The sequence below is a fragment of the Mesitornis unicolor genome, unplaced genomic scaffold (genome assembly GCF_000695765.1).
Source record: "Mesitornis unicolor isolate BGI_N332 unplaced genomic scaffold, ASM69576v1 Scaffold55068, whole genome shotgun sequence".
Lineage (NCBI taxonomy): Eukaryota > Metazoa > Chordata > Aves > Mesitornithiformes > Mesitornithidae > Mesitornis > Mesitornis unicolor.
Window position 1 is genome coordinate 1 of NW_010200889.1, and position 14,764 is coordinate 14,764.

The 14,764-nt window shown below is 37.7% G+C and overlaps 1 protein-coding gene across 1 annotated transcript; it reads right to left on the reverse strand.

Moving 5' to 3' along the window:
* Positions 1 to 48: 48 nt before the first annotated feature.
* On the reverse strand, positions 49 to 14,614 carry LOC104533672 (WD repeat and HMG-box DNA-binding protein 1-like). Its single transcript, XM_010189866.1, is given in 15 exon segments — positions 49 to 126; positions 128 to 270; positions 781 to 1,022; positions 2,163 to 2,347; positions 2,814 to 3,007; positions 3,181 to 3,376; positions 3,535 to 3,670; positions 4,753 to 4,859; positions 5,728 to 5,820; positions 6,962 to 7,057; positions 8,868 to 8,918; positions 9,457 to 9,568; positions 11,059 to 11,210; positions 12,894 to 13,005; positions 14,538 to 14,614. Coding segments are annotated over 15 exon segments (1,974 nt in total).
* Positions 14,615 to 14,764: the final 150 nt, after the last annotated feature.

The window sequence follows — 14,764 nt, forward strand, 5'->3', positions numbered from 1 at the left end:
CAGAGGGCTTTTCCAACCAAGCTATTCTGTGTGATTCTGTGTGTGACATTAATTAGCCAGATTCTCCTCCAAAATTCCCCCCAAGATTTTCAGTCAAGATTTCTCAGCGTCACTCATGCAGGTATTTTGTACCTTCTGCAGAGAATCCAACCCATACCAAATAGGATTTCTTCGTAAGAGAAAGAGGGTCTCCATGCAAAATTTGTTTTTTCTTTTTTCCTAGCTCCATCAGCTGTACTCCGAGGCACTGATCCCCATCAAAGCCAGTACCTAGGAAGAAGTTGTTCAATGACTACGTTAGAAAACAAAATAATTCTGTCATCTTTTGACTAAATTTAAGTTTAGTATCAAAAACTAATGCTAATGCAGGGTTGTCCATGAACACCACTGTCAGACAAGTGACCATTCGTCATTTCGGACATACCAAGCATGCACAACAACTACTACCTTAGTTTCCTACAGTAATTCATTCTGGCACATCTGAAACCCAACCTTAACCTATTAATGTCACAGTTATAAAATTTTCCCCTTCCCCACAGCTTAATCTAGGCATCTCAATTAAAAAATGTAGGTTTTGCTGTCAGATGTCAAAGATCCACGGGTTGCAACAGTAAAAGCATCATCAAGAAGAGAAGAAGGAGAATGATAAGCATCACCAAGAAGAGAAAAATAATAAAATACTTCTGGTGATTATGTACATATTAACCAGTTTGAAGCCAATAACAGACAAAGATTGAAAACATAACCCCAGTTCAAAAAAGACAGAAGGGAGGAAACTACCTCTGTGATAAATAATTATCAACTGCTCTCCATGTCCTGCCATAGACACCACGGGACCTGGAAAACTGAAGATCTCTTTCTGAACTCCCCCCACTGTAAAGACACGAACCAACAGGGCACTGGTGGCACAAGCAGCCCAGCCTTGGCCAAGACAGATGGCTTCAATGTCCTCATCCTTTGGCATATCCACTGTCCACTCCTTGTTTGCATCACATGAGCTAAAATGAATGCAGTGGAGCTTGCTAAAGCAGAGACAAAGAACAACAGTCAAACATCTCAACATGAAGAAAAAGACAACATCTGAAAATAGACCAATATATTACCTATTTTATCAGAGACCTGGAATCTGCAATGGTCAGAGAAAGGAACTATAAATTACAAGAGGTCATTTGCAAAGGTGTTACTCTTATTATTCAAGAACTGAAACCAGCTCAACCTCCAGCACTGTATGTTTAGAGCCTCTAAAGTCTGAAGCAGAGACAGTTTAGAGGTCTGAGGAGAGATTTTTTAGATGGAAACAGTTAAATGTCCTGCTTAATTAACATTAATAAGAACTGAAGGTGCTTGGTACCCCTCAACTCTCACTACAAGTCTGTCATATTACACTATCTTTCTAAGGGGAAAAAAAAAAGCCCTAGGAACTTCAATTCTGTCATCTTAATTGAAAATTGTCTATAACCAATTCACAGACACCACGGCTTTTGATCGATTACCCACTTTCACTGGGAAAATAAAAAGATATTTTCAATCAGCCAGCCAACACATACAAATAACAATTTTAAAGGTAAAGTGTGCTTTTCAACTTATTACAATGCTGCATGTGTGAAAATAAGAAAAATGAACTTTCTTCAAGATAGTTCCACAGAAATCAGCAATAAAACATCGTTGCTATTGTCCTTAAATGCAAGAACAGAGTCTAGCTGGCTCGGCTGCTTAAATCTTTCTATGGTTTTCAGAAACGTGTGTCCTTCACACTTATAAATCTTTGGGTATCTCCAAACATGTCTCCTTAGCAACAGTGCGAAAAGAAACAGCATAGTCTTCATGATTTATCTTTGATCTGACCAGACTGAAAAACTACTGCTTATGTTTACAATTTCCTTTGAGGTAGCAATGCATGAAGTTTCCAGTACATATATGTATTTGAAAACACAATTTAAAAAAAATCCTCAAGACACAAAATGCATCTTCCAATATTCTTGAAGTCTTCAAGTGGGTGGATGTGAAAATCCTCCTCAAAAGTGGTCCCATAAATAAAAAGCACGATCAAAAGCCAAAAATCTCAAAGAGTGATAGAAGCTGAAATTAAAAGCCAAAAATATTTGAAACAAGGTAAGTGTAATTCCATACAATGGGTTTTGCAGAGGAAGGCCACTGCTTACCTTGCAAATTCCTCTGTACTCTCACAGGCAAGTAAAACAGCTTCAGTAGAGAGGTCGGCCATCGTGTGGTTCAGAGAGTTTGGCAGGTGCGTTGCATGATGTATGGAGGTATCATGAAATTCTATATCTATAGCGTTGTCTTGCTCATCATTGTAACAGCGAATGATACCAACAGAATTCCATACCTGTTAAAAGAAACCCCCCCCAAGAAATTCAAGCATGTAACTAGTTTTATCCTCACTAGCCATCTTTCTCCTTACAAAATTAAGTGTGAAGAATTTGTGTTTAGACAGAATTAGTGAAGGATTAACATACGAGTCTTAACAGCACAAAAATAGCCACAAGTTCTGGCTAAAAAGGAATTTTTAAAAATAAGATTTGCTAGAATTCAACAGCACAAGTACAAACTGTAAAGCTTACTTTTGTCTTAAAGCCAAGTATTCATTTCTACATCAAAAGCAGACAAAATATAAAGAATAGTATTTTGCAGTCTTCACATTAACACAAAGCCACTTTCCACCATTTAGCTTCACATTGTGAAATATTAAAAAAATAAATAATTTTGGAAAATATTAGATTGAGACACAGGAAGAACTGGACAATATTAACAAAGCAACCAGACCTACACAAACACACAGCAGCGAGATTTACCATGAAACGATGCATGAGATGTGCAGGAGTGGAGCCTGACTGGAACGGCTTTTGCCTGGGGGTTGGCCTTGGCCCATCGTAGAAAGGCTGCTGTGTAGATGACGGTGGTAAAGCTGGAAAGCCACCAGTGTGATCATCATCATCATCGACGTCCTTTTCAAGAAGACTGGAACTAGCTTTTATCAGCCCAATATCTACAAGTTTAAAAAAATAGTCTGAAACATGACAGAATATAGGTAAAAAATTTAAAACAGTCAAGCTTTCTCTGGAAAAAAAAAATAAGGCAAAATACATCTGAGTAGAGGATTCTAAGAGATCACCCCAATAAAAGCACTCAAAAGTTCTGGAAAAATAGTTCATTTTGTACCTAGCGAGTTATCATCATCATCAATTATTGCCCGTCTCAGATGGCCTGAAGTCAGCACAAGGTCATCATCGTCACCATCATCTTCATTAGCTCCAGCTGTCGGGGAAGACTGTGGTTCAATCACATCTCCATTTAAATAGTCGTCATCTTCTCCATCAAAGAGATCATTGTAATCTTTTGTCACTGCACTGGCAACCTAAAACCAGGTTAACGAATATCAGAAAACTCCTTTTGGACATAGAATTCAAGTAACTATTTAATACTCACGAGGGAGCCTTCAACACACAATACAGAACATTCAGTGTAATTTTGTAGCCTACAAAATCATGTTAAGAAATACTTGGTACTGATTACCTTGTCATTTGGTTTCTTTCCATCACCGACATTTTCCAACAACCCCAGATTTCCTTCAGTATCTGTATAAGCAATTTGCTTGTATTTGGGGTGCCATGCCAGTCCACAAATTGAGTAGTTTTTCTCATGCTTCATCCTAAAAAGAACATAAAAACAATGGGTTTTTAGTAAGCTTCTCAGGGCACAAACCTCCCCAAGAATTTCTAAAAAGTTCTACTATTTACTGGTACTAGAAAGTGAGGTTACAGTGATGTTACACATAATGAAATAATTAATAGGTTACCTTTAATATAAAGCTACTATAAAATACAGCAGGTCTTCCTTTTCTATGGAGAAAGTAATTTAAGCTTTAAAAATAAAACAGAGTCATATTCAGCTTCCTGATACATACAGAAAAGACAAAGTTAATTCCCCAGCAGTCATACATTCCAGAACCATCCAATTATAAAAAGAACATTCAGTTGTTTCTCTCCTACCAAACTGAGGAGTTAATCCTCTTTTTTCATCTTTTCCACCTTTATTCTCACAAAAAGTCCTCTCATTCATTATTTACATAATCAGTCTTTAATTCTTAACATAGGTGTTCAAGTAACAATCACGTTTCTTACCCAAAATATTCAGACAGATAAATCATCCCTTTCTCTTCTTCTCTACCTCACTTAATGATACTTTTTTCTTTTATTTTAAGAGATGCTTTAGCTAACGAAGACACAGTACAACTTGTCAGTTTGTCCTTTTTTGTCTACAGGTAAGGATGGAGAGCTAATGCACTTGTAGTTCCCTCTCCCTTTAGAAAACACATCTTACTGCCAATGATCTTAGGGTTTGGGATGCAAGGAAAATTACTTGATTAAAGGATGGTTTTGATGGAAACAGTTAGATTAAAAAGTAATAAAAGAAAACTAGACTATGGAATTATAACAAAATCCACATTCATGTCCCTTCCCGATTCTATTTCTAAGAAGGTAATGTTTCCAGACCCTTCTAGCTATACAGAAAGAAAACCAGTATATCACACGAATCAGAACTTGTGTGCACACTGGATACAGTGAGGGAACGTTAGCAGAAAACTTAGAAATTTGCCCTGTAAATCTTATTAAGGTTTTTCAAGAGGCAGAATTCTCCATTTGAACAAGTAAGTTTTGCAGAAAAGAGAAAAAAATTCTATTTCAAGGAAAAAACCCATGTAGTGAGGGATTTATGAAGAACGTTGAATACCTCTCTATGCATTCCTGGGTTTCCATATTCCACACCACTATACTCCCATCCACACTTCCAGCTGCCAAGTACTGCCCACAAGGAGACCAGGCCACAACATTCAAGGACTAAGGGAAAAATAAAAGGAGTATTACCAATGCATACACAGCATTCATATTCTGGAACTTAAAATAGGCAGATATTCTGGAATAAAAAATTAACAATAATGATCTTTTGCAAATCATATCCAGCTTGCTGTATTAGAGCTGGCTTGAGGTAGCTCCCTGCAAGGACCATTTTTTAAAGACAGCACACTTCTTTTTCTTCTAGAATATCCGTATTTTGCCATTCAACACTGCCATGAGGTGGAACAGAACGTGATTCTAGACATATGGACAGAAGTATAGCATATTTTGCAAACTCAGCACTAAACATAACTTTATTTATTTTGAATTTATTACAGTTCCATAAATGAAAATCCGAGACAGAGCATTCTGCAACTTAATAACACTAGGAAAGTGGTCCTCTTTAATCCAAAGGTTTCAACGTATATAATGAGGTCAAAAGAAAGGAGACGGCACATGTAGGGCTACTATGTGGCTGAATTTCAGCTTAATAACATCTGAAGTGAACAATTGGCATCTCTGTTCTGTACAGTAATAATACTATTGACGTTTTCCCTTCAAAGCTATGTATTAGAGCAATTGGTGAAAACACATGTTCTTCAGCTGCAGCTGGTGACTCATTGGTAGACCTTAGATCTAGTGGGTTACTATAGATGAAGGAGAGGAACCAGAGCCACATAAAGACATTTGACACTCGTCTATTATCTCTTGCCTTGTTTTCCAACATAACACAAGACCAGAAATTAAATAGAAAATGTGAGCCTTCGTTACCAAGAGGTTAAAAAAGAGAGACACTGTCCAGAAGGTAATTTCTACCAGAATAACATTTGAATTATGGAAGATTTAGCAAGCAGCTGGTTTATGTACCTACCTGTGTGATGAATGTATCTGACAGATCGAACTGACTCTCCCAAGTTTCTCTTCTGTAAAGCTTAACAACTTTATCAACAGGAATTGCCAGCAACTGTTCAAAGGAAGCAAGAGTCTGACAATTTAGAACAAGTTCTAGCAGTTTCAGGTTTCAAACAGAACATTCAAATAGCATTGCTCCTTCACTCAGAAGTATGAGAGTTGTGACTGCCTCAGCACTTAACAGTTCTCTTGCATCCTAGCAATGCCAGCTGAGAAAGTAAAGAAAGCTGCAGTAACTTGAATTACAAGGTTCTGTAATGCTTTCCACATGCAACGTAGTAAAGCGTGCCTGTTTTCATTTTAATCTTCATTTCTTTCTGGCAGAAAACTGAAGATAATGACAGCTGCACCATAAGGTTAGAAGTTCTTTATTTATGAAACAGCTAACAAACACATATAAAGGTTTCAATGCTCTGAGCACAAAGCTTACATTCTCCTTTTCCCTCCCTCCCCAAGCCCCTTTTGAGCAGGTTACAATTTCTCAATCAATCTTACTTGAAAAGCCAATTCCTGAAGTAGCTAATTTAATCTTTCACAAAACTACATATATGTTACTGCCTGTTTAGCCTTTTAGGATTTGGGTTTTTTGAAGAATTCTAATAATTTCCTTTATAAGAAAAGCAAGACAACGACTTACATTTCAAGTGTGTGTGTGTGTGTGTGTGTGTGTGTGAAGAATTAACCTAAGTATTTGTTTTTATGCAATACGGATATTGAAACAATCTGTACTGCAGGTGACATTCTCTTTTCCACAAAAATGTTCGACTTGATGCTATCGTGACATTTAAGAAACACAGGTGAAAAGAAAGAGAGCAACTTACTAAGGAAATATTTACAAAGAGCAAGATTACTGATAGGGCAAAATTTACTTAAAGTAGAGGAAGACTGAGCTCCTTTGATGTTCTGTTGTGAGCAATTTGATTATTTCCCTGGTGTGCAATATTCCTTCCTATTCAGCACAACAGGACTGTTTAACATTGTTTTGGGCTGACAGCTGGACTACTGCCAAGCGCAGTCTGGAGCTCAAACAAGACACCATTTCCAGGTTTTTATTTTTCCTAAAAGTGAACTTCACCCCAGATATTTTCCTTAGTCCCAGGAGCTGCAATTCGGAATTGCCCAGATTGAATTCTATTGCTGGACTCTCAAACAGTAAAGAAGGATTAAGATGTGGCTAAAACAATGTCACTTACCTTCCCGCTGCCAGGTTGCCAGCCAAGCCTGCATATTGATTTAGCATTTATCACATCATTACATTTCTGCAGCAGTGGCCAGCTTGTCGTGCATGTCTGAAAACAAAATATTAATAAAAATGAGTTTTCTGGCTCTGTGAAAATCTATTGTATAGTACAAATTCTTAAAGGAAAAGCATGGAAAGAAAAGAAAAAAAAAGATGCATTTTCGGAACTGAAATCATCTTTCATCCAAATACAGTGGTACACATTGCCTTAAAAAAACAAAAGCAACTGAAAAAATACCTTGCCAACACAGACTTGAAAATATTTTAATGACAATACAAGTACTTGTAACAGAAACAAGATCACAGAATGAGTGTTTTTAATCAATACAGAACAAACGAGCTCACATTTTTAGGTCGCAGAGAAATCTGGCCAAGTGCATCTGTCAAACCCAGATTAACTGCAGCAAGGTGACACACATCAGCCTGAATCTCCCCACAGCAGTATAAGGAATGAATGGCTACAATGTTCAAATTACAGCACAGATACATACATTATACCACCATTATCCCAGGACACTGCTAGCCTAACTGCCCCAAAAGGCCCCCACTGCCGGTCTGGAACACGAGATTTCACATTAGAAGTATGCTTTTGTTTTAAAAAGTAGGAACCACAAGCGTGGGGCACATTTTCAGGTGTACTTACAGGAATAATTTTGCGTGGATTCTTATTCCAGTCAATGGCATTTAGTAAAAATAATCCCACATAGATATGCAGAATTGCCTTATTAAGGCATTCACCTGAAACCCTCTTTTCAAGTTCCTCAGAGTACCAAAAGCAGATATAAAATCAGATTCTCTCACAAAATCTGATCTCTTACAGGCCCTGAACTATTTCAGCCACGCTGAGCCCAAAGACTGTATTTCTAATAAATTATATTCTTCAAACCATTATTTTATGTCCTCCTTCCAATAAACTGTAGTGAAATTTGTAACAAACAAACAAAAAAGTAGAGCGCTGAGCCCCTTCTCAACAGCCTTAATCTAATTCAAAACCAAAAGCTTGAAATGTACTGATCTGCACCTTGAGTCCTTAGAAAACTAAGTACATGTGCCACTGAAACAACACTGTGTCCAAAGACCCCTGTCAAAGAAAAATCTCATAATCTCAGTGATCTTTGCACGTGAAATCCATCTCTCTTCCTTTTCTCAGGCCAAAGCAATTGTGTTCCTAGGATCAAGACTAACCAACCAGATCACTTACAAAAGAAGACACTGTGTAGCATCTCAGAGCATTATTCTACTTTCACCAGTCAGTCTACAATCCTGAAAATTATTCATTATTTTATAGGAAGATTGGTAAAAATAAATAAAAACAATATATACCTAGATAGTTGTTTATTAGAATAAAAATCCTTCCTTAACCCTGAAAGCAATGAGCTGAAATTCTGAAGCAAGGGATCTAATGCTGACAGCTATCTTTACACAGAAGCGCTATTTCTGGATGTGCTGAGGACAAAAGAGGCAATGTTGGGCAATGAAGAGAAATGAACAGAAGAAATCAGGGATTCTGCAGACAGGAAGAACAATCCACAGCTACCCTGAGAACATTTCATTATCAGGCTTTGGAATTTCTCCCAGAAGTAGATAAAAGCATTCTGGAAAGTGTAGTTAGATTCCTTCCCCTGAAAAACTGAATTTGCCATCTCTTCATTCAGGTGCTCCAGTGCATAGCTAGCGTTTTACTTGCACAAGAACTTCAGATAGAAACACTCTTGTAAATACTAGCAGCAGCTACTGATGACAGATCATAAGACAATAAGCATTTATTCAAGTAGCGTTATTTCAGTCCAGCACTTCTCACTGTCTATGAAACCCTGGATTTCTTACGAAACACTTAACTTTGAAAGGCAGCCTCTTACCTGATCTGCCATTTTCCATACTCTGACAGAACCATCACAGCTTGCTGATGCCTGTGTAAGGTATTTTTTAAAAACAAATTAATAATTAAAGACATAGAGAAATTAATGCTACAAAATTGAAAAAAATCCCTATAACCAATGCTACAGATAAATAACATATCAGCAGTTTTAAAAGAAAGCCTCCCAGTTTAAACCATTTTAAGACTTAAAACTTTCTGTCATCTTTATAATTGTACTCGACTCCAAGCTACCGTAACTACAAACCCTCATACATCAAGTGAGCTGCTCATTCACAAATAAGACTCAAAATTAATATTACATTTCTTTAGTGAGCCATCTTTTCCCCTCTGAAATCAGATCAGCATTAGATTTCAGAATAACAGACAGTAATGGAGTAGTAAAGCAAAGCCTGAGTTCTCCTGGGAGGCAACAAGTTGTCACACATGCCATCATCAGTACGGTCAGCTGAAATGAAGTAGTCTCTTATGCCTGGTCGCTGTTTGTTTAGTTGGGCATTTTCTTTGAGAGGCGTTTCAGTATTTTTTCCAAGAATATTTCTTTTTGAAGGTAAACAACAAAGTATTTTTACCAGGTAAACATCTTTAGGGTCAAAAGACAGGCTTAAAACAGGAGCATCATGTCCTCGGAATGTCTTCTGCTTGCTGCTATCCGCCACCTCCACAACTTTGACCATAAAGTCACTGCAGATCACAACAACACAGAAATCAAAGCATTAACACTGGTATTAACAATGACAGACTATTTGTTTACCACAGTAAAATCTGAATTTGACAGTAACTATCCTTTGGGGAAGTTATGGCTCTCAACGCTGTATGATCTAAGGAAAAATGAGAATTGTGAAGGTTACTACAATAGGAGCAAGCCCAGATTATCAGAAAGTAATTTCTGCTCATATCAAAGTTCATAAAATATGGCTGCTCTTTGAAAAGGATATTACGTACAACAGACCATATATCTGTTTAATATAATATTCTATATGACCTAATGGATACCTGTGCTCAGATACCAGAGATGACTTAGCAGGAACTATCTGTTAAATGAGACTGATATTCATCGCCCTAATTATTTGGTCAGGCTGCAGAAGTACTGAGGTTTTGTAAAAGTTTTAGAAACAGAAATGAGTTTGCCATCTGCCTAATCTCTCTAATCAAAGCCAGGTCCTGGGGCAGAGCTGTTCCCTCAGAAACAAGTTTCGGCAAAGGGCCCAAAACCAAGATTCCTGTCAGATTTAGGGATTAGAGTGGTTGCTGCCCCCAGCTGTCCAGCCTCCCAGTTTTGGGGGAGCTGGTGTGCCTACTCGTCAGCTGCCAGAGTTCACAGTCCAGCATATCCATCCAAATTGTTTTCTAGTTCAGTTCACGCTCAGAAGAGTCAGAGAGCAGATGCAATGCTCTGCCATCCCTGCTGTGGGGACGGAGGACAATTTCCAGTAGAGAATCAAGATGACAGCCTGGGTTAGCTACAGCTGCCCAAAGAGTTCACCAAGTTGAATTAAGAATCACCTGAGCCTTAAGTAAATGGCAAAAAAAAATACTGCCTGCTTGCTATTTTGTTATCTCTGAAAATAGAACACAATATATTATGTAAAAGCAAATGTGCTGTCCTAAGAAATTAACTAACTACGCATTTAATTCCCCTCAGGCGAGTCTTGCAACTGTCATCTGTTATCATTTGGCAGAATGGTAAGGATACTGATGCCAGAGAATGCCTCAAAGCTCTCACACATATTAGAACCCATCTAACTTTGTTATATATACATATATATTTTTGTATATACACAACTGTAGAACCATGATCCTGAACTGTCAGGGCATTATCTTGAGCAGAGTAACAAAACTGTTGGTGCTGCAATGAGATCCATCTGGGAGAACACTTACACTTATACATACACTGAAAGCTGAAAACACTCAACTCTCCTAAAGAAAAGGAATTATTTCACAACACCAGAATTCCATTCAAAATTATTTAGTGGATCAAATATCTCTCAGAGCATTGTTTCCTAAAGTCCTTTTCATTCTTTTCTTCCCCTCCACCCCCAAAAGGCATTTTGCAATGCTTTAAAACCCTCAGAGGCATGTGGATTAATGATCTCATTGGTAAAAATCAGCATGTGAGGAAGTTGCCAGATTTAGACCAACAGCAACGCTTTTCCGTATCGTGCATCGATTACCTTGATCCAGCAGCAACTTTGGTACCGTTGCTGTTAAAGACAACGTGGTTTGCATTCGTGGTGAAACGAGTAAGGATGCCATCTGGAGCTCCTTCAGGAAATGTATGTATCTGAACAGTATTGTTCGATACTGCCGTGATCAGTCTGCCATTCTAAAAAACAAAATCCATCACAAAATTTGTTAGTTAAAACCCATTTAAGCCCACGGAGCCAAAAACATTGCTCTGATGGTACAAATATTTGGACAGATTAGTAGCTCCAAAAGAGGTCCAACAGTAAGAGTAGTAGGGAAAATATTCTTTAACTTTTAACTTTAAAACTTTAACCAAACTATTCAAAACTAGAAAAAATATTCTCTTTCAGTCCTGTAGAAACACACTACTTAATACTGGCACTCCAGTTGCTTCAGTAGACTTAAAATTTATTACGCTAACTGTATGGCAGTTTACGACATCAAGATCTTCCCAACTTGTATCTTTACTAAAATACTGAATACTCGAAGTCACTACTGAATTTCAAAAAGAACTATCCAGACTTCTTCTGGTGGATGGAAAATTGACTCCTTTTTCATAGGCAAGAAAGCTCGTTGAACAGGAGGAATCTTGCATCCTATTTAGATCAATATGCTGCAGGATCAGGAGAGGGCACCCTTGGACCGAACTGCTCAGTTAAACACCACCAGGGAAAGCTGAGAAGTTCATGAACTATAGCTGGGTTCTTTTCAGAAAACAGAAGGCAGATGTTTACTACAAATGAATCCAGATTAAAAGAAGTGTAAAACAAAAGAAATAATTATCCTATACTTGGACGAGTATCTCTTCTTCAAGCGACAATGCTATTACTCAGTTGTACGTAGCAGTAAGTCTTTTGAAATAAAGAAATAAAGATATGCCTTATTTCTCTGAGAGTTCAAAGTCTCTCTTTGAGAGTTCTCAAATCAGTTCCTCACGACATTTTCATTAATGAAGAATGATTTTTGAAATCAGATTTCCTCAAGTTAAGTCTCGCAAAATCACTCAATAAAACAAAAGGAAAAACTTTGAGACTTCTCAAGCTAAAAACCAGCATACAAAGCATTACCTGACTTTGTGAAAGTAATTTTTGATTAATATGGATTATAATTCCTTGTATCTTAAAACAGGCCCCCATAAAACAACCTCTTGGCCCTTTTTCCTAATACCCAACGATCACATCTTATTCTGGGAAACTTTCTTCAGCTCACATTGTGGGAAAACGCCAGAACAGCCTAAAAAGTTCACTGCATAATTAGCTTAATCTGCTGGGTTTGTTTCTCAGAAAGGAAATCAAAGTCAGAAATGAATATAACACTGTGAAGAAAGAGGAGGAAAAAATATATTACTGAAGTTTAGGATAAGGAATAATTCCTTTATAATTCTGCATGGGGTAAAACAAACTGTCAGAAGTATTCTTGATTTATATAAGTATTTTAATTTATAGTTTAAATATTCAAAAAGTCTATGGGCACATTTAGTCAATTGAATTTCTATGTATTTCAGAAAATTATATTTTCAGTACTGCTTTAATATTTTCACTTAGACATAAAGGTAGAATATGTTCACAAGCTCAAATTTAAATACCTGCTGCTCATTAAAGAGCTTTACATTTATTATTTCCATACATAATCTGAAGATCTACATATTTAACATATATCAGACTGAAATGTGCTACATACAGTATTATTCTTGCCTTTTTCCATATAGTATCTCAGTCTATGTTTAATGTTACCCACACGAGCAACATCCCTGAGCTTGAAAACCCAGCATCTGCACAGTCACACATGCCAGTACAACAGAATTCAGTGTTAACGACACTACCTTTAGAGCGCAAGAATAGGCCTTTTCTCCCACATTAATGGACTTGGGATCATCATCGTCCAGGTTTTCCCAAATCCTCACATCTCCATCACTCCCACAAGTTACAATGCAGCTGTGGAAAGACACAGGATTTGTTGACATTCAGGAATGGAAAGGACAGCCACTGTGACAGTGTTACCATTTTTTTATATTGAAACACAATACATACCATCTGATACAGCAAATACCTACATTTAAAATGTCTAAGTAACTTATTAAATACGAGGAGGAAAAAAAAAAGTCACATCTGGTAGCATAACACAGTACCTGGAGTCTCTGAGAACTACCTAGGCCTGACACTCATCAGACTTCTTCCAGAACCTACAGCAAATTTTTCAAAGGACTAAATTAGCAGTGATTTATCCAAGAACCGGGCATTTGGTTGCTTCTTAAGCCTTTGAAAACGTACCTTACAGCTGACTACAAAGTTGAAAGCAAAACTAAGAGCGTGAACACATACTTGACTGGAGTTTAACAAGCTTAACACGTTCCAGGCTTATAGAACCCTTAAAAAAATGGCTAATTCAAGTTTGTTGGAATTAACTTTCACAATTTTGACGCAGTAAACAATAACCTGTAGTCACAGAACAGAGAAATTTGCATGGGATTTTTAACTAAAGCTATCATGAATCTACAGTCAAGCCGTGCATTCTTTTTTTCTGAAGTTGTTTGCAACCCCAAAACTGTGAAGTGGTACAAAGTGAACCTGTGGCGCTGCTCTTAGTCCCATAAGATCTGTGTTTTGACAACACCACAACGCTGTGTTGATATTGAATATACTGATGCAGGGGAGTCCAGCAGTAGTGGACCAGCAGTCTTCCACAGAGATGTCTGCACCTTTTCTTAAAGATTTGCACTGTAATGGCAAACAGGGCTTTTTGTGGTCATGAGGGACTGTTATTAGACTAATTCTTAACAGTCCTCTTTGTACTAAGGCTAACAAACTCAAGAAAGGAATAAGCAAATATGGACTTGAACCATACTCAGTATATATAAGACTTACCCCTTGAGTTCATTTTGGGAGGGCTTGTTTTCTGTTTCACCTTTTCTTTTTACTCAATAAAAAGTTAACGGCAAATATTTAGTTTATATTTATCCATTCAAGAACTACTGCAAGAATAACAAGATAGCAAGCCCCATACCGGATTTTTTCAACTACATTTTTAATTCTTTAGTGCACAAGTGAACATATTTTCTACCCCACTACGATGACTTCTGCAAGATTCTGTGAAATTACTCTTATAAAAAGCACATGTAGAGGTTTTATATATGTCTATATATATAGGCATATATGCTATATATATATATATATAGGCTTACACTGAAGTTATATGTCAATCATTTCAAAATTCAGGGCATGAAAGAATATATCTTACAGCCAATTCTCTACACAGGCAAAAACCCCAAAGGAAGATCTTTAAGGCCTCTTCCAACTCAAAGCAGTCAACAATGACACAAGTGGACTTGCCAGGCCACAAATCCATCCCACTACCTCACCCAGCAATGGCCAGTGCAGAAACTCGCCTGATAAAGCAACAGAGAAGGACACGACCACCCCTTCCCCAAACTAGGTTTCCCCCTGGTCTCTAGGAGTTAGGCAATTACCTCCCAGTGTCATCGAAGCAGACATCCGTGTGGCCCTCGGTATGGCCGTACCGCATCGGCTTTTGCGTGGAAGGCATCTTCGCTCTCACCTGTTTACATGGGATAGAAGGCGGGGAGAAATACAATAAATTTTAAAAGAAAGAGCTTCGGAAAAAGGCTCAGGCGGCCGGGCAAGGTCAGAGCTGCTGGAATAACAGGGGTGGGGACAAGGCCTAACCGGATCACGG